The sequence below is a fragment of the Alexandromys fortis genome, unplaced genomic scaffold (assembly GCF_014885135.2).
Source record: "Alexandromys fortis isolate MF-2015 unplaced genomic scaffold, M_Fortis_MF-2015_v1.1 scaffold_99, whole genome shotgun sequence".
NCBI lineage: Eukaryota > Metazoa > Chordata > Mammalia > Rodentia > Cricetidae > Alexandromys > Alexandromys fortis.
The window spans coordinates 2284980-2304589 of NW_026067982.1; the positions used below are offsets into that span (position 1 = coordinate 2284980).

At 45.1% G+C, this 19610-nt stretch overlaps 1 protein-coding gene and 1 long non-coding RNA gene across 2 annotated transcripts; one reads left to right on the forward strand and one right to left on the reverse strand.

Moving 5' to 3' along the window:
• Positions 1–3119: 3119 nt before the first annotated feature.
• On the forward strand, positions 3120–16845 carry Rdh11 (retinol dehydrogenase 11). Its single transcript, XM_050158516.1, has 8 exons — positions 3120–3245; positions 6180–6298; positions 6660–6815; positions 8935–9039; positions 9941–10150; positions 11927–12116; positions 16069–16170; positions 16377–16845. Exons 1-8 carry the CDS (start codon positions 3181–3183, stop codon positions 16390–16392), a joined length of 963 nt encoding a protein of 320 aa, XP_050014473.1. The 5' UTR covers positions 3120–3180; the 3' UTR covers positions 16393–16845.
• LOC126511399 (uncharacterized) lies at positions 12137–19565 on the reverse strand. The gene is made up of 3 exons (XR_007594690.1): positions 19291–19565; positions 18234–18331; positions 12137–15535 (listed from the first exon to the last, which is right to left on the reverse strand). It is a non-coding gene; the product is annotated as an uncharacterized lncRNA (long non-coding RNA).
• Between the last annotated feature and the right edge of the window lie 45 nt (positions 19566–19610).

Below are 19610 nucleotides of genomic sequence, written 5' to 3' on the forward strand. Positions count from 1 at the left end.
TACACCACTGAGGTGTTACACGACGCCCTCTGGCAGCAACCACTTCAGTTGCACTATGTTCTTCTCAGTACCGGTGTGGTCAGCCTTTGCGCTTTGGCCATTCCTGTAGGAGGGTAGTGGTATTTTATTGTGGTTTTAATTAAATTTCCCTTAGTGTTTCTAACTGTCCTCTCTGTTTTTGGTTACGTTTATTCAAATCACTTAGCCACTTAAAAGGTTTGTCTTTGGGGCCTGGAGAGATGACTTTGTTTTCCAACACCCACACAATAGCTCACAACCATCTGGAACTCCAGTTCTAGGGGACCTGCTGGCCTCTTCTGGCCTCCATGGGCACTGAGAACGCGTATGGTACACAGACATACATGCAGGCAAAACACCCATACACATTTTTTAAACATTTTAATTAAATAAAAATTGAAAAGCACTTCTCTCTCTCTCTCTCTCTCTCTCTCTCTCTCTCTCTCTCTCTCTCTCTCTTTTCCCAGTTTAAACCTGACTTATCTCCAATCTCTCTGGCCTTTTCCAACCCCACTCACCACTACTATTTCCTTCCTTTAGCGATCCTCCAGGTTCTCCTCTGAAGCAGCATCTCTAATGAGTTCACCCACCTTATTATTATTGTTGTTGTTACTGCTATGGGGAGTTTGAGATAAGTTTTCTCTGTGTAGCTGTGGTTGTGTTGGAACTCATTTAGATTAGGCTGACCTGGAACTCATAGATATCCACCTGCCTCAGCCTCCTGAGTGCTGGGATTAAAAGTGTGTGCCACCATCCTCAGCTTAACCAATGTTTTTGTTTTTTAATTCTTATTTTGTGCATGTGGGTGTTTTGTCTTCTTGCATGTCTGTGCATCATGTGTGTGCCTGATACTTGAGGAGGCCAGAAGAGGTCACTGGATCCCCCGGACCTGGAGTCACAGACTGCTGTTAGTCACCATGTGGTTGCTAGGAACTGAACCCAGGTCTTCTGGAAGAGCGGCAAGTGTTTTTAACTGTTGGACACCTCCAGCACCTTAACCAATGATTTTTAGGTCTCATGAATAAGGACAATGTATCAAGTCACCTGAAATTGTATGCTAATATTATATAGATATGAAAGCTGGATATGTCTAGGGAGAAGAGTTCCAGATTAATCTTTGGCAGTATGGTTTAACGTTAAGGACAGAAGCCCAGGGCATTCCCTGCTGAAGTCTGGACCCCAGCTCTGCTACCCATACTCTGACTAAATTAACAATGCTTTATTTGAACTTCAGTTTCCTAGTTGGTAAAATGGAAAAAATTATAGTATCTGCTTCACGCTTGTAAGAATAAAAAGTTAGCCATGTGTAGTGGGCCACATGGTTAATTCCAGCACTTGGGAGGCAGAGGCAGCCTGGTCTACAAGAGCTAGTTCCAGGACATCTAGGGCTGTTACACAGAAAAACCCTGTCTCTGAAAAAAGCTAATAAATTTGAGATTAGCTGAGGGAATTTAGCAATGCGGTTGGGGGGAACTATAAGTGCTTGTCCATGATCTGGCACATAAATCTTATATAAACACTGGCTAGTGACATTTCTGGCTCTGCTCCTTGCCCCCAAGCCCTCTGCACTCTACCCTGCTTTTCCCCAGCTCTGAGCCCTGTGAGGGTAGGGGTGGGGTCTTTCCTCTGTGTGCTCCTGTGTGTGTTGAGGTAGTAGTGGGGTCTTTCCTCAGTGAGTTCCTCTGTGTTGAGGTGCATTGATCTTGACCTCCCATGAGCCCTCAGCTCAAAGACCATCTCAGAGTAGCCCTCACTAATCTCTAGAGCAGGAGAGTCCTGCCTTTTGTCAACTGCCAACGCTCTATTCTTCCACAGCTTTCCCATGATCTGTTTATAGTAATTCCTCTCCAAGGCTTTCCCTGGCACCCTTTAAGCTTGAGAGGGCATAGGTTATGTCTGCCTGGCTCCCTCTGGGCCTCAGAATAGTCCAGTTCCCAGGAGGACTACCTGAAACATTTGTAAAATGAGTAAGCAACAGAACACACATAACAGGCTTTGTGTTGACCAGTGAGCTGCTGTCCAAACACCAAACAGCACAATGAGAAGAAAGTGACAAAAGCAGATGGTTACTAGACAATCTAATGCTAAGTCTCTAAGAATTTGCATTGTGTGAAGGAACCTCCTCCCCAGTTGCTGCACAACATAGTGCTTCAAGTTGGCCATGGAACAGGTGTCTTCCTATCAAATGGAAAGTTATTAAGCCAAAGAACCAGACACTATTAGTGTAGATGGGAAATCACAGATAGACAATGATTTGTTAAAACTTAACCCATGCTGTCCTATCTGTCCTTCCTCTATCTCCATTGACACTGGAATTTGTCTCTACTGCAGGTACTGACTTCTTGAGATCCTGTTCCCTTTGGACGTGTACACCTTGCCCAACCTAGATGTAGTAGGGATGGCCTTGGACTTTCCACAGGGTGGGGTGCATGGCCCTCTCTTAGGATTGGAGGGGGTGGGGTGGGAGGGTGTGTGAAGGCATGGGAGGGGACTAGGAGGAGGGGAGGGAGAGGAAATTTGGATTGGTATTTTTTTTAAGTAATTAAAAAAAATTAACCCATGTTCATCCCCACGAAATAGACCTCAGATGAAAGAAAGCTTGACTAGGCAGCTGCCTGTTCCCAGAGGAATGTTATTCTCTAGGGGAATGTCTTGCTTGCTTTGCCCCCATAGGACACAGTCTCTGAGAAAAGATGCCTTCCGCCTCACCAACTGTCAGATAACGGCTCCTCTCCGGTGTAAATCGGCCTAAGAATACTTACCAGATGCTATCTCGCAGACAAAATGTGGTAATTTCCTAATCATGACTGGGGAAAATTGAACAAAGCACTCGACTTGGGCTCCAAGAGAAAGCAAACTGGGGCGATTTCTAAAGAATCATTAGTGGCCATAGGGCGGCAGAAGGACTGGTTCAATGATCCTACAGGGTCTAGGCCATTGGATACTGCCTCTCCTGTATTGTGTTAGTCAACTTCTCACAGAGCTAGGAAGCATCTTCCTGAAAGTAAACCGCCAGGCGGCCACCAAATCCTGGACTACATTTCCCAGGGAGCTTTGCTCTCAGTCGGTTGCTATTGAATCGGGGTGTGTCTAGGAAAGAGAAGCCATAGTTGGCCAGCCGCTTAGGAGCATCAACCTCCACTGTGCTACGGCGCTGCTGAGATGGTTGTCTTCCTGCTGCTCCTTTGTCTTCCCTTCATCCTCTACCTGGCCACGCCAAAAATCAGGTCTGTGCGAATGTATTGCTTTTTCTTGCCAGGTCTTTTTGAGAGGTCAAGAACCCCCACTGAAACTTATCCTCCCTCCCGACCCAGCCCCCCCTCCAAAAAAAAAAAAAAAAGACTAGGAAAACTCCCCCAAGGAGTCCTTTCGATAGCCGAGATCTGGAGTTCAGTGGACTGCAGGCGAGATCCTGGTGCCCTGGTGTGAGAATGGCGATACGCCAGACTCCAAGTGGTCGTGAGAGGGCTCCCAGTCCCCCCAGCATCCTGCTTTGCTCCTTCTGGCCTACCTTTCTCTAGCACCACCCGCTTCTGGCTGGGGGGAAGCCCGAGAGCATGGCGGGCTTCAGACCCTAACGTGGGGTGCAGCCCCTCAACGCTGTCCCCCCCCCCCCTCCGTGATGGTGTTAAAGGAGGGAATTCAAAGGGGGAGATTGCTTTCTTTTGCCGTAGGAGCAGGGGTGTGTGTGTGTGTGTGTTTGCATGAAATAGACTCCTAAGGACCGGGAGAGGAAGGACGGAATGAAAGAAGGCGACAGGGTCTCTTAGCCAGGTGTGTCAGAACAGCTCAAAACTGGCCACATACCGCCAGAGAAATGAGCGGCCGGCTACACTAGGGGCAGACAACTGATTGGTTCTGAGTAAGTCACCAGGAGTGACGGAAAACCAGTAATAAACGCCCTCTTCTTTCTGGCAACTTGGCTGTAGTTCCTATTGGACCTGAGGCTATGCCCGATCCTCCTGTTATTTCTTGCCATAGTAAATGATTTCTTAGGTTCAGCTTCCCTCTGTTTCTACATCTCTTTCTCTCCCTGGTGGCCTTCTCTCTAATACTCCCTGCTCCCACATGTAGTAGGCACACGTGGCCCTTGGACTCTGACGAAATCATGGGTTTCTTTCTACCACCAGATCTTCATATCCACAGAGAATCTTGAACCGGAACTCTGTCCAGCGAGATGTTTCTCAGAACAGTCCACTCTAAGGACTTTATTATCCCCGCTGGAGCTTGTGGGAGTGGGGCCAGAGCTGGGTTTTCATAGCTGACTGTCTCTTTTGTTTTTGCTGATAACGGAGAGAGAAGCAATACAGGTCCCCAGGACTTGTCGGTGTTGAAGCTCAGTTTGAAGGGTTGTGAAAGACAGAGCCCTGATCCCTGAGCACAGAGGTTCAGCTGGCACCAGGAGTTAGTTTGCCTTAAGCAATAGCTTTAGTTCTATGGAACTGAACGGCTTGCAATTCTATGGAAACAAGTTCAATGAAAAAGGTTGAGATGCTCTTTCAAAACACACCTCTTGGGCTGGAGAGACGGCTCAGCGGTTAAGAGCATTGCCTGCTCTCCCAAAGGTCCTGAGTTCAATTCCCAGCAACCACATGGTGGCTCACAACCATCTGTAATGAGACCTGCAGAAAGAATACTGTATACATAATAAAAACAAATAAATAAATATTAAAAAAAACCACACCTCTTAAGTTAACAGATGCCTTTAGTCCCAAGATTGTAGAGAAAAGAAAAATCTGAGGTTGTGTTTGTGCTGCATCCAGTTGGAAAGGCTGCAGAGCATACAGCATAGGACCAAGACAAACAAGCTAGAGACCCTCGCTCTTGTCTGCGTCACTCTGTTCTGTTGTCATTCTGTTATTAATGTGGGACCTTAGTAATCAAACACGCGGCTTTGCACATGCTAAGTACATACTTTTACCCCAAGCTAAATCCCTAACCCTTGTCCCATTCTTTAAAAGGCATGCACCACCATACCTGGGCCTTTATAAGTATAATTAATTTATTTTTATTTTATGTGCACTGGTGTTTTGCCTGCATGTATGCCTGAATGAGGGTTTCAGGTCCTCTGGAACTGGAGTTCCAGATATGACCATAAGCTACAGCTGTGAGCCACCATGTCTGTGCTGGGAATTGAACCCAGTCCTCTGGAAGGGCAGTCAGTGCTCTTAAACACTAAGCCATCTCTCCAGCCCCTCTCCCATTCTTAAATGTGTGAATGTGTTATCTTTTTCTTATTGTTGACCTAGATTCATAAGCTAATGATTTCTACTCTTTGAATTGGATTAGCCGTTCTCAAGATTATAAAATGCCATTTGTCACAGATTGGCAGGCAAAGACCGCGTTTCTTCTGCTTGGTTGAGTCTTGTGATTTCCTAAGCCAAAAATGCAGGATGGGCAACTGAAACTGAAGTCTGGGGCCTGACCACTCACTCACTCACCCAGGTCTTGTTCTTAAGGGAGCAGATAGAACTTTAGTTTAGTTTTTAGAGGCAGCATCTCTCTAAATCACCCTAGCTGTCCTGGAACTCACTTTGTAGATCAGGCTGGCCTTGAACTCATAGAGATCCCCCCCTTGTCTCCCAAGTGCTGGGATCAAAGGTGTGCCGTTCCTTGCCCAGCCAGATCTAACTTTTGTCTTTAAAATGCTATCACTTTTTGTCCTTAAACAAGAGCATAAAATTTTTGTTTGTTTCCCTTTTTGAGACAGTTGCTTAGTAGCCCAGGCTGGCCTCAAACTCAATTCTTCTATCTCCTAAATGGTAAGATTGTATCTGGCTTATGAGTAGATGGCTGTCTTCTTTATTTTCCATTTTTTTAACATTTATTTATTGTGTATATATGGATATTCATTGTATGTTGGGGTGGGTGCACATGTGTGTCCCATGGCGTACATGTGGAGTCAGAGGACAACTTTCAGGAGTCTCACTTTCCATCATGTAGGTCCTGGAGTCTGGACTGATGTCGACAGCCTGGAGGCAGGCGTGCTGACCTGCTAAGTCATCTGCCTGGTCTTGCCACTTTTCAACTTAAGCTTATGAAAGAGTTACATTGAAGAAATAAAAGCAAACTCAGCCTTGGGACTGGCAGGCAGATGGAGTTGCAGGAATGCTCAGCAGGAAAGGATACTGAAGAACTGATATCTTTTTCTGTGTTTCTAGGAAAATGCTGTCCAGTGGAGTGTGTACATCTAATGTCCAGCTTCCCGGGAAGGTGGCCATAGTCACTGGCGCTAACACAGGCATTGGGAAAGAGACTGCTAAAGACCTGGCCCAAAGAGGCAAGTGCACCTGCTCCCAACTCGCCCTTGTCGATGTTTTGCCCCTCACAGTGATGACCATGCTCATTGTTTCTTCCCAGATCTGGAATTTAAGGGCACTCCAAGCACCTCGTTAATTTCCTATGATGGTCTGAATCTAGTATGATGCTCTACATATAATGGGCACTTAACGAGAAACTTAAAAAATAACAAGTACCATCTCTATTTTTTTCTTTGCTCATTTGCTTCAGATACCACTGTTGTGAAGTAAGGGCTAAAAATTACTGTCCTGTAAAATATCAGGAACATTCAGCATCTGTGTTCAGTCTCTCAAACCACTTGAAAATAGAGCCAACAGTTTTTCCCTTCATTGGATTGACAGGAGCCCGTGTGTATTTAGCTTGCCGGGATGTGCAAAAGGGGGAACGGGTGGCCAGCGAGATCCAGGCCACCACAGGGAACAGTCAAGTCTTGGTACGGAAACTGGACCTAGCTGATACCAAGTCTATTCGAGCCTTTGCCAAAGAGTTCTTAGCTGGTAAGTGGAGACAAAGACTGTATTATGAGCACTGGCACCTAATTTTCTTTATGTCACTATGTCAACACATTATGATCAAGGGGACAGCTTCTGGATGCAGAAACAAAGAATCTGTCTTAGTTACCTTTCTGTTGCCAGGGTGAGACACCATGACCAAGGCAACTTATAAAAGAAGGTGTTTAATTTGTGTTTCACAGTTCTAGAAGGCTACAGTCTATGACCATGGCGACAGGGAGGCAGGCATGGTGCGGGAGCAGTAGCTGAGAGAGATTATAGCCTGAACTGTAAAAACAGCTAATTGAGAATGGTAAGGACTTTTGAAATCTCCAAGCTGACCCCCAATAACACACCTTCTGCAACAAGACCACACCTCCTAATCTTTCCCGAAGAATTCCACCAATCAGAGATCAAGTATTCAAATATATGAGCCTATGGGGACCACCACAGAGCCCCAAACCCATAACAGTGAGCAAGAGCTAAAGTCAAAAATGTAGCAGGAATATCAGCACTCAATATGGGCTGGGCTTGGTAGGGTCTGACATAAACATCCATGGTGGGATAGAGAAGTGATGCAGCCTCAGGCCTTTGAGAGCTGGAGCTGTATAAAATGTTGGGATTCATAGAGAGCCATTTGTCTATGGCATACGTACTAAAAAGAAAAACAAGACCCTGGCCACCACCTCAGGGCCATAATAAAGTCCCTTACCCTTTCTTGGTATACTGGATATTTTTCTCTTGCTGTGATAAGACACCATGTCCACGTCAACTTATAAAAGAAAGCAGTAAATTGGATTTAGAGTTCCAGAAGGCTAGCGGCCATGATGGGAGAGCAAAGCATAGCAGCAGGAACAGCTTGAGCTCATGTCTTGAACTACAAGCAGGACCTAGAAAGTGTCCTGGGAATGACACAAGTCTTTTGAAACCTAAAACCTGTCCCCAGTGACATATTCTTCCAGCAAGGCCACACTACCTAATTCTCTCCAGAAAGCTACCAGCTAGGTACCGAGTATTCAGATGTCGGAGATCTATGGGGCACATCTCATTCAAACACACACTTAGCATCTGGATAGATGAAGGAAGGGTGGGGATCTGCAAGAAATTAGAATCCAAGCTGATGTCATGAAGTCATTCTACTAAGTACTGTAGCATCTTAACTTAGAAACCTGTGGGGCCAGCAAAATGGCTCAGCAGGTAAAGGTGCTTGCTGCCAAGCCTGCTGACCAGAGTTCAGCCTTTAGGACCCCTGTGGTGGAAGGAGAGAACTAACTCCCACAAGTTGTCCTCTGACCTGCACACAAACTCCATGCCATGTATTCTCTCTCACTCAAATAAATAAATGCAATAACATGTTTTAGAAAGTTGTGGTATTTCACCAAAAGTAGCCTGACCCTCATCACCCAGGGATCTAGACGTCTTTTTTTTTTTTAAAGATTTATTTATTTATTAAATACACAGTGTTCAGCCTCCATGCTTGCAGGCCAGAAGAGGGAGGGCACCAGATCTCATTACAGATGGTTGTGAGCCACCATGTGGTTGTTGGGAATTGAACTCAGGACCTCCGGAAAGGGCAGTCAATGCTCTTAACCTCTGAGCTATCTCTCCAACCCAGATTTAGACTTCTTAAGGGAAATAACTTTCACCTGAAGGAGTTTACAGTCAAGAATTACAATGCACATAAGGAAATGAACTACAAGAGCGAGGTGGCAGGTTTCCTTGGGGCCCAAATCCTAGACCTATGGGTGCTTATGGAGCATCCTTTTTCTGTGGGCATCTGTGTCTTTCCATTCAGCTTGGAAGTCTTTCTGGCGGGCAGAACATTTCCCCAAGACAATGAGTAAAAAGCTTTTGGAGAGCACAGACATACTATTCTGCGGTGGAAAATAGAATTTGGCCGTGTAAAAGTGTGTGAGGTCAGCCCTAGTCTTACAACAACAACAAACAATAACGAAGCCTAAAAGGAGTCTTACAATAAAACCAACACAAAATAATAGGAGGGTATATGGGGCAACGAGTGGGGTCTTGCCTCCCTGCTTTCATTCCCCTTCTGTGGAGGCCTAGGCCTGGGTTGTGAGGACGGTTTCTGAGCTGTGAAAGCCATGGCTGTCTTCTCTTCCTGCAGAGGAAAAGCACCTCCACATTCTCATCAACAATGCAGGGGTGATGATGTGCCCCTACTCGAAGACGGCAGACGGCTTTGAGATGCACATCGGAGTCAACCACTTGGGTGAGAAGTCTGCCCTCGATCCAAAGCCAGAGGGAACCTAAAACTCTCTCAGAAAATTCGGGGTCAGATCGAACCTTCTCTCTGGAACCATTGGAGCTCAGGACTGTAATCAACCATACATGTATAATAAATAGTTGAGAACTGCCTGAAAGTAGATAGAAGTTGAGGGCTTCAAGTTCTATCTACTATATATACATACATACGTACATACGTATGTACATACATACATACTTACATATACACACTCACATGTATTTCTCTGGGGGTATATGCTAATTGTATGTACATGTCTACAGAGCTGAAAGAAAGTATCAGATCCCCTGGAGCTAGAGTTAAGGGGTTTGTAAGGCTCCATATATTGGTGCTAGGAACCAGACTTGGGTTTTCTAGAAGGGCAGCAAGCCATCTCTCCACGTCCTCTTCCTACTCTTTATATCTGTAATTCAGATTTGGCTTCTGTTGGGGGTATATCTGTACAGCTTGATTAGATTGAGGGACGTGTTGCTTATCTTTATGGCCAGCATCAGGTGGAGGCCATGGGCTCTTCATGCTCATTTGTTTTGGGAACAAGGTCTTGCTGTGTAGCCCAGATTACCCTCCAGCTCACGATCCTTCTGCCTCGGCCTCCTGAGTGTGTGCCACTGTCTGCTCTCCGAGAGTGGCCCGCCCAGCTCTGTGGAGATGAAACAGGACCTGCCTTGTATAAAGGTGTCTTGTGTCTTTGGCTTGCTCTCTAATTTATGATGAAAAGTTGCCGTGGTGGCCTCCATCCTGACTGCCCTCTCACCTGTCCCGGCTGCTAATGCCTCCCATGGCTGAGCTCTCCTTGCCGCTATGCTTCTCACCTGACGTGAGAAGTTGTGTTCAGCACAAGTCTGATAGCCCCGCTTTCTCTCAACAGGTCACTTCCTCTTGACTCATTTGCTGCTAGGGAAACTGAAGGAGTCAGCCCCATCAAGGGTTGTCAATGTGTCCTCCCTGGCACATCATCTGGGAAGGATCCACTTCCATAACCTGCAGGGCGAGAAGTTCTACAGTGCAGGTCTAGCATATTGCCACAGCAAACTGGCCAACATTCTCTTCACTCAGGAACTGGCCAGGAGGCTGAAAGGTGAGTCTGGGAGGGAGCAGTCTGGGAGGGAGCAGTCTGGGAGGCAGGCGCCAGTGGGAAGTAGTGAAAAGCCACAGGATGGGAGCTCTTTCCCAGGGTCCATCACCTGCACAGGAGCAACTTCCATGAGTCTAACTGGGCATGAGTCTACTTAGCCCACCTTGACTATCGGGGGTGGCTGACTGGGGACAGGGAAATTCTGACTTTGAATTTGAAGACTTGGTCCCACTGCTTAATACTGTGTGACCTGCAGCAAGTTACTGAGATTTCCAAGATTTAGTTCCTCCCAGGTACAGTGAGGACTGCCTCATGTGTTGCTGCCACAATCCATTCAGTCCTCATGATAAGTGAAATGTAACTTAATAACAGACATTAGTATAAAACATGTACTAGGAGTGGTGGACGTGGGAGGAGGCATCTCTCTAACAGCCAGAGGTCACACAAGGGGCTGGAGAGATGACTTAGCAGTTCAGAACCCTTGTTGCTCTTGTAAAGGACCCAGGATCAGTTCTCAGCCGCCACATAGTGGCCTAACCACCCACAATTCTAGTTCCAGGAGATCTGATACTTTCTTCTGACTCCTTGGGTACCAGATACACATGTGGTGTGCATACATACAGTCAAAACACTCATAGCAATAAAATAATTTTTAAAAATAAAAGAGAAAATATACAATATATACAAATTTACCCCATTCAAATTCAGAAGAGCAGTTTGGGGTGCAGATTTCTAAATAAATGCAAGCACACAGCAGTTAAGAGCACTTGCTGCTCTTCCAGAGGATCCAAGTTCAGTCCCTGCCAGTAACTTCAGCTCCAGGGGATCTTCTCACCTCTTCATACACCCACACACATGGCATAAACACACAAAGACATACATATACACAAAATAAAATAGAAATAAATCTCATTTTAAAATGTGAGCATCAGCCGGGCAATGGTGGTGCATGCCTTTAAATCCCATCACTCAGGAGGCAGGCCAATCTCTTGAGTTTGAGGCTAGCCTGGTCTACAGAGTGAGTTCTAGGATATCCAGAGCTACACAAATAAACCCTATCTCAAAAAAAAAAAAAAAAAAAAGAGTATGAGCATCATAAATTTGTAAGAGAGGGGTTTAGGTTTAGTGAGTCATGGGATTCTGAGGTTAGGTGTTTGGGTAGAAAGTGACGACTGAGGACATCCAGAACGAAGTCAAAACACCTGAAGATTTAAGAACATTGGGAGAGGCATGGGGTCATGGAAGCCCAAGAGGAGGGATGAGATAAGGATGGCCAACTGTAAAGAGTTGCTTTGATGTTGAGTCTCGGCTCTGCTGTCCTAGAGCAGAGAAAAACCTCTCTGGACCTGGCTCCTAAATCTGTACAACAGGCATAAATCAAGGGAGTAGTGTGTGTGATATCACCAGAGGTCATTGTGTGTGTGTGTGTGTGTGTGTGTGTGTGTGTGATGTCACCACAGGGAGCAGCATGTATGTGATGTCACCAGAGGGAGCAGCGTGTGTGTGTGTGTGTGTGTGTGTGTGTGTGTGTGATGTCTTCAGAGGGAACAGTGTGTGTATGTGATGTCGCAAGAAGGAGCAAGTGTGTGTGTGATGTGGCCAGAGGGAGCAGAGTGTGTGTGTGATGTCATCAGAGGGAGCGAGTGTGTGTGTGTGATGTCACCAGAAGTGTGGATTTTGTCTATGGGGTCATATGTGTCTTTGCATACCTTGCTCTCTTTGCTAGTTGGTAAAATCAGGTCTTATCTTCCTTCTTTGCATGGTACCTGCCTACACCAGGCTCTGGAGTAACAACATATTCTGTCCACCCTGGAACAGTCAATTCTGAATTGGTTCGGTACTCGTCATTTATGAGATGGATGTGGCAGCTTTTCTTCCTTTTCATCAAGACCCCTCAACAGGGAGCCCAGACGAGCCTGTACTGTGCCTTAACAGAAGGTCTTGAGAGCCTAAGTGGCAGTCACTTCAGGTATGTACCTGTCTTTGAAAATGAGTTGTTATTGCTTAAGGGAAAAACTTGGGTTTGTCTGCTATAGTATATGCTTTTGTATAAAGTGTATTTTCCAGAGTTGGAGACATGGCTGTGCTAGCACAGGCTGCAATTCCAGAGGACCTGGATTCTGTTCTCAGCACCCAACTGTCCAGAACTCTAGTTCCAGAGAATCTGATGCCCTCTTCTGGCCACCAGGGGTATTAGGCATGGACATGGTGCACAGACATACAGGCAGATAAACACTCATACATATAAAATAAAAATAATAATAATATTTTTTAAATTTAAGTACATTTCTTAAAATAGCTTTTGCCCTTTGAGGCTAAGAGTTTTCTTTTAATAGGAGAATTGACATATTCATAATTTTGTAGTACCTTCTAGGTTTGATCTTATTTTTATATCATCCTTTATAGTAATAATTATGTTCTCTCTCTCTCTCATCAATCCTGTTTTCTTCCCTTTTTGGACCTCAACTTCTGTTTTGTTTTTAATCTGTATTTCTCTATTATGTTCAAGATTGAAATAGTATCAGTAGATTCCCTTCTACTTTGTTGTATTATTTTCTCAGTACTGGGGATGGAACCCAGAACCTCTTGCAGTGTTAAGGCAAGTGCTCTGTCATTGCTATATTCCCTGCCCTGTTATTTGCTTTTTGAGTGTATTGTATACATGTTAGTGTTTGTGATGGTGCATGTGTGTCTGTACATGTAGAAACCAGAGAACAACTTCTGGCGCCATCCACCTTTTGAAGGACACAGAACGACAAGATTTCCCTTTAGCTTGAGACATGCCAAGGTAGACTAACTGGCCAGTGAAACCCAGGAACACACCTGTCTCAGAAGTGAGACAAGTGTTGTCCATGACTGTGGAGAAAACAAAACTATCATACACTGCCAGTGGGAATGCAAAATGCTACAGCTACTTTGGAGAGGCCTGGTAGTTCCTCTGCAGTTAAACACAGAGTTGCCCCATTGCTCAGAAATCCCACTACAAACTATAACAAATGTCCATATGAAAATTTCTACATGGGTCAAGTATGGTGGTGTATGTCTTTAATCCAAGTATTCAGGAGGCAGAAGCAGGAGGATCATAAGTTCAAGGCCCACCTGGGTTACTTAGCAAGTTTAAAGCCAGCCAAAATACAGAGTGAAAACCTGTCTCAAAAACAAACACAAAATCCAAAAAACAGAGCTGGGACATTGTAGCTCACACCTATAATCCCAGCACTTGTAAAGCTGAGAGAGGGTGACTGCCACAAGCGCCAGCCAGCCCTGTCTCAAAACTAAAATGAAAGCAAGAAAATAATAATACAAATTATATGAATGTTTATAGTATTTAGCCAGAAAGCAGAACAGTATATTCATTTTATGCATGGTATATGGTGCTATGTTTATATAATGACATAGTCTTTGTAATTAAAAAGTAGTTAAATAATAACATATGTTTTGGCATGCATGAAACTTGAAAACATTATGGTAAGTGAGAGAAGACACAAAAGATTCTAGTTATATGATTCCATTTATCTAGAACATCCAGTACAGGCAAATCCTTAGAGATAGAAAGTAGATTAGGAAAACCAGGCAGAAGGAATAGCCACTAAATAGCCAAGTCCTCTATCAGAACAGACTGCAATGCTCATTTCTAGATACTGATCTGCGTGGCCACTGCTAGGTCAAATGAAGTAAAATTAATATCCACAGCATGAGAAAAATTCCTTAAGAGTCAGTCCAATAACCAGATGTGCACACCTGTAATCCAAGCATTTGGGAACCAGAGGCAGGGACAAAGGACAAGGAGAATCCCAGCATAAGGATGTACTAGAGGGGATAGGGCAGTTGCTCAGTTGGGAAACACTTTGGGTTTGCCCAGAATTATTTAGCTCATGTTCCCACCAGCATTTCTTACAGGATCATTGGATAAAAATGATGCTCGGGAGGCAGAGGCAGGTGGATCTCTGTGAGTTCGAGACCAGCCTGGTCTACAGAGCTAGTTCCAGGACAGGCTCCAAAGCCACAGAGAAACCCTGTCTCGAAAAACCAAAGAAAAAAAAATGATTCTCACATAACTAGCACATCTCATGTGGGCCTATGTTCATTCACCCACAGCAAAGTCAAGTGCAGTGGTACACACCTGTAATCTCAGCACTGGGAGGCAGAGACGGGAAGATCTCTGAGGCTTGCTGGCAGCCAATCTAGCTGAACTGGTGACCTTTAGTTCAGTGAGAGACCCTGTCCTAAAAATAGTAGAGGGTAATTGAAGAAGATATTAGACGTCAACCTCTGCCTTCCATATACTTGAACACACACATGACATGTACGTACATGCACATGAATGGTGTTTACACACATATATGCACACACAAAATGTGTAGATGCAGAGAATTTAAAATGGATAAAATAGTTGTCCTTGGAGCTGGGCAGTAGTGGTGCACGCCTTTATCCCAGCACTCGGGAGGCAGAGGCAGGCAGATCTCTGTGAGTTCGAGGCCAGCCTGGTCTACAGAGTGAGTTCCAGGCCTGGCTCCATAGTTACTGAGAAAGCCTGTCTTGAGAAACCAAAAAGAGAAAAAAAATGTCCTTGAAAGAATTCTCTAGGTGGTACAGAGTTTGGATACCTGCCCTGCAGAATATGTCAATGCTGAGAAGCATATGAATACCTTTTTGTGGTTTGACTGTGTCCTTAACACAACAGTGTTGAGAATCTGAACCATCAAGATTGGTAGTATTGCCATTATTAGAGTGGTTTGATATTATGAAAGTGGCTTCCTCTCACTCACTCTCTTTTATGTTTTTTGTTCTTCTCCTCCCTCCCCAGGTCCCCTTGTGACAGGGCTTCAAGCATGCCAGGCAGTGCTCAACCACTGAGCTAGTTCTAGTTCCCTGTAAGCAGAGTTTTCCCATCCCTTGAGCCACTTCCGAATTACCACATAGAGACATATTAATTGTAAATGCTTGACCAATAGCTCAGGCTTATCACTAACGCTTACATGTTGCTAATCCGTATTCCTTAATTATGCTCTGCCACATGGCAGTACCATTATTAGCATAGCACATTCATCTCCTGCTCCCTCTGTGTCTGGCTGGCGACTCCTGACTCTGCCCTTCTCCTTCCCAGCATTCTCAATTTGGCTCTCCTGCCTAACTTTATCCTGTTCGGCTATTGGCCAGTCAGCTTCGTTATTAAACCAACCACAGCAACACATCTTCACAGTGTATAAAAGGATTTCTCCAAAGCAGTTCCCCAACCTTCTTTACTCATGTAATGATGCCTTCTGCAGCCAATGCGAATAGCTGGACCTTAGTTCCTGCATACTGTCCTAGGCCTTGAAGGATAGACTTTGTGGCCTCATTTGAAGTAGATGGAGCTGTCCAGGTGTCAGGGAGGCACTGATCACACTGTAAAACAGACAAAGCATTCAGAGATGGTATAAGGAGAAGATAGAAATATTTTCTTAGGGGAAAGACTGGAGAATAGATTGGATGTGGTGGCATATGCCTATAATCCCAGCATTTCAGGGGAGGGCACAAGTCAAAAGGATCATGAGTTTGTAGCCAGGCTGGGCCACAGAACAAGTGTTCCAGGCCAGCCAGGACCACATAGAGAGGCCAATAAACAGGAAGATCAGAGAATGAATGGGGCAGGACTGTCCTTGTGAAGTATTGGGGGGGGCCTGTGAACACTAGATTGTTTTTCTGTCATGTTCTTTATACTAGGCAAAAAGCAAATTCTAATCATTTTTAATTTTTTGGTTTTTTGAGACAGGATTTCTTTGTGTAGCCCTGGCTGTCCTGTAACTAGCTCTGTAGACTAGAACTCACAAAGATCCACCTGCCTCTGCCTCCTGAGTGCTGGGAATAAAGACATGTGCCACCATCAACCAGCACAAATTCCATTCTTAACCTTCTGTTCAAATCTGTTTCCCTTCTAGTGATTGCCAGTTGGCATGGGTCTCTGGCCAAGCTCGTAATAAGACAATAGCCAGGCGGCTGTGGGGTGTCAGCTGTGACCTGCTGGGCCTCCCTATGGACTGGTAAGTGGTGGTTTGGACTCAAAAGAAGGTTGGAAGAGATGATGATTGTCCTTCAAAGTGGCCAAAAGCTTGAGCGCAAAGAGCAGAACTTCGAGTCTTGCCTGCTTGGCATCCATCCAGTTAAATCCCAGTATACTGCCAGGTTCCTCTAAATATCTTGAGTTTGAATGGACTTACTGTGTACCTGATCCTGCCAAAATTTCTAGTGGTTTCACAGACTAAGATAGAGGACCCTTATATGACCTACGCAGTTCCTGTTTTCCTTTGGAAACCTATTCTTCGGAGAATGGAAGCCCTAGAAGGATGGTGCATGGCAGTGCAGATTAGATGTAGCTCCTCCCAACCAACCAATCAACCAACCAACCAACCTCTCCTTGAAGAGCTTCATTGCAACCTCAGCTGAACCCCAGGAGTTCAGTGACCTGGCCCAACAGCAGGCCTTTGTGGCCCCAATGATGGGATCCTTAGAGGAATGTCTTCAGTCAATCTGGCAGTCTGAACATTTGCTCATGAAATTCTTTCCCATGTCCGGACCACAGGCGAGCTTTCTTCTCGAGGAAGTTTGTGGATTTGAGGGGCAGAAATAAAAATAAAGCTAAACTGTCATTTCGTATTGTTTCTCAGCCCAGTAAGGAGGTCACAAAGCTTTATGAGAAGCTGGCTTCAGCTACTGACCCCCAGACCCATGGAGGCCTCTGTTTTGTGCCGTTGTTTCTCCTAGGCAATGAGAAAAGGAAAGACCTTTTCCTCGTCACTGTTGATCCTTGTGCATCTTCCGTGTGCTCATGAAGCTGAGAGTGTTTCCACACAATTCATGGCAGCTACAAAGGAAAAGTCCTAAACCAGTATAGTTTAGACAATTACCAGAGTGGAGCAAACCCAGGTGGAGTCTTTGCTATTAATGAGTACGGCTGCAAAGAGAGGGAGCCGCTGTGCATGAAGTAATTGGTCACGGAGAAGCCCAGGTGCAGCAAGGACCAGTGTTAGAAAAAGAAAATCCTGGGAGGGAATACATGATAGGTCGGGATCAGGTGAGAATGGAAAACCATGACGGGCGGTGGTGGCACACGCCTTTAATCCCAGCACTTGAGAGGCAGGGGCAAGCGGATCTCTGTGAGTTCGAAGATAGCCTGGTCTATAGAGCTTGTTCCAGGACAGCTAGGGCTGTTATACAGAGAAACCCTGTCTCAGAACAAAAGAAGAAAAAGAAAAAAAATGAAAAAAAAAAAAAAAAACTAAACCACAACTGAAAAATAGCAATAGACACCTATAGAAAGTCACACTTTTGATCTCTCTCTCTCTCTCTCTCTCTCTCTCTCTCTCTCTCTCTCTCTCTCTCTCTCTTTCTGTGTGTGTGTGTGTAGAAAAAGTCCAAAGCACAGAAGTGAAAAATTAACATGTCTTTATTTAGAAAATTTATTCTAAGGTCTGACACTGGTAATTACAGTTAATTTTATAATCTTTCTCTTAAATTAGCTTAACAATATTAAGATGTCAATTGGGGGTGGGGAGACGGGATGGCTTAGCACTGGCTGCTGTTCCAGAGGACCTACATGGCAGCTCACAACCATCTAGAACCTCAGTTCTAGAGGCTCCAACACCCTCGTCTACCTCCATGGGCACTGGGCAAATGTGGTACACAGACAGATACACATGCAGGCGCCTACACATAAGTCATCTTGTGTGAAAAACCACAATCTCTAACGTCTAACATTTGTAAATTAAGAATTCTGGTGGGCTTGTTCTGACCATTAAAATATATACTTAAAAATGAGTTTATGGGGAAATTGGAGAACTTTTGATAATACAGTGAATAACTGAATTTTACTTAATTTATATTCTACTGTCAATGAAAATAAAGGTTCTTTTAAATTATGTTTGTAGTTCTAGATGATAACTATAAGAATAAAACAAGTTTAATTGTAATCTAAAGAAAACTTATTGTAGTTGTGCAGCTATTCCCGCCCTAAAGGATCACGTGTCCCAGAGTCATTACAGTACAACAGCAAGTCACATGCCATACATTTGGGTTGTGATCATCAAATTATCTATTTCCTACTTACCTATTATGCCACCTTCCAAAGGTCACTGTTTCCACAGCTCTTGGTCATAGCAGATTCTTCTTGTTTGTTTCCATGACAGAGAAATAGAAGGCTTGGGGCTGAAGAGATGGTACAGCTGTTAGGATCACATGACTCTTACATGCAAGACAGGCAGCTCCCAACCACCTGTAACTCCAGCTCCAGGGGATCCAACCCCCTCTTCTGGGCTCCACACGCAGCACACTTACACTCACGCATGTTTTAATTTTATTTTCTCTGGGTAGCCCTGGCTGTCCTAGAACTCACTCTGTAGACCAGGCTGTACTTGAACTCAGTGATCCACCTGCCTCTGCCTCCCGAGTGCTGGGATTAAAAGCGTGTGACACAACTTTTGGTCTATCAAAACTTTGCACCACCACTAACAAACAACCTCAGACTTTGTCATCTCTGCACAACACATATTACATTTTATTAAATTCAGTGATCAATGAATTCAAGCAAGCAAAACCCACAGCCTCAAAGATAAAAATAACCCAAACATTACCTGCTCCCCTACACACCTTGGAAAATGGAATGTAGGGCTTGCTTATGCTAGAGAAGCATTGTACTCCCGGTTACATCCGCAGCCCATATATATCTTTCCATGTATAAACACTGAACTCTCACGCCAACTTCTGAGAGCAGGCTCTTTGTGCAAACCACGTCAGCAGTATACATAGAAACAAATACCCATGGAAGGCCAGAAAGGACTTCATGATTGTTGATATAGTTCACTTAACGGCAGATAAGACACGGCTACACGGGTCTGTCTTCCACACCAGATCATAAATCACCCAAAGGCAGAGATAAAAATCTATTTTTTCAATATATGACTTGGTCTTTGCACAATATCTATGCTTAACCTGCTGTGAGAACCCAGGCCAGCCTAATGAACTTAGACTGGCTCAGCCCCTAGAAGCTGAGTGTATTTTGGTATCACACAGCCTAGTTTCCGCTTCTGAAAGCACGTGACCCTGTCCACTTAATGTCCCCCAATAATAGTGTTTTTCCATTCGAGGGCAGGCAGGACTCTGCTCACCTATCTATCTAGGGTTAAGAGTGAACATTTAGCCGAAGTAGTGGCAGAACGAATTGCAGTGATAGCGAGGATGATGTAGAGGCTCCAGTGCTTTCCAGTCACTGCGCAACAGGACTGGCCTCCCACGCCCCTGCACAGTGCAACCTCACTCAACTACAACCCCCAGCATGCACTGCAGGGCCGGTAGGCCCAGATGAGGCGGCCGAGGCGCCCGTCCCGCGGGCTTCCTCGGGCCCTTCGCCTGGAACCTCCTCAGCCCGGTTGGCTGTCTCCACGTCGGAGAGAGCTGCTCGTCCCCGCCGCGGCGCCGCGCCCCTGGA

Bases quoted from the DNA above. Each gene is read 5' to 3' on its own strand.
- Rdh11 (XM_050158516.1), top strand. From the start codon at position 3,181: ATGGTTGTCTTCCTGCTGCTCCTTTGTCTTCCCTTCATCCTCTACCTG. The intron at 3,246-6,179 runs GTCTGTGCGAAT...CTGTGTTTCTAG, and splicing joins CTGGCCACGCCAAAAATCAG to GAAAATGCTGTCCAGTGGAG. The intron at 12,117-16,068 runs GTATGTACCTGT...TTTCCCTTCTAG, and splicing joins CTAAGTGGCAGTCACTTCAG to TGATTGCCAGTTGGCATGGG.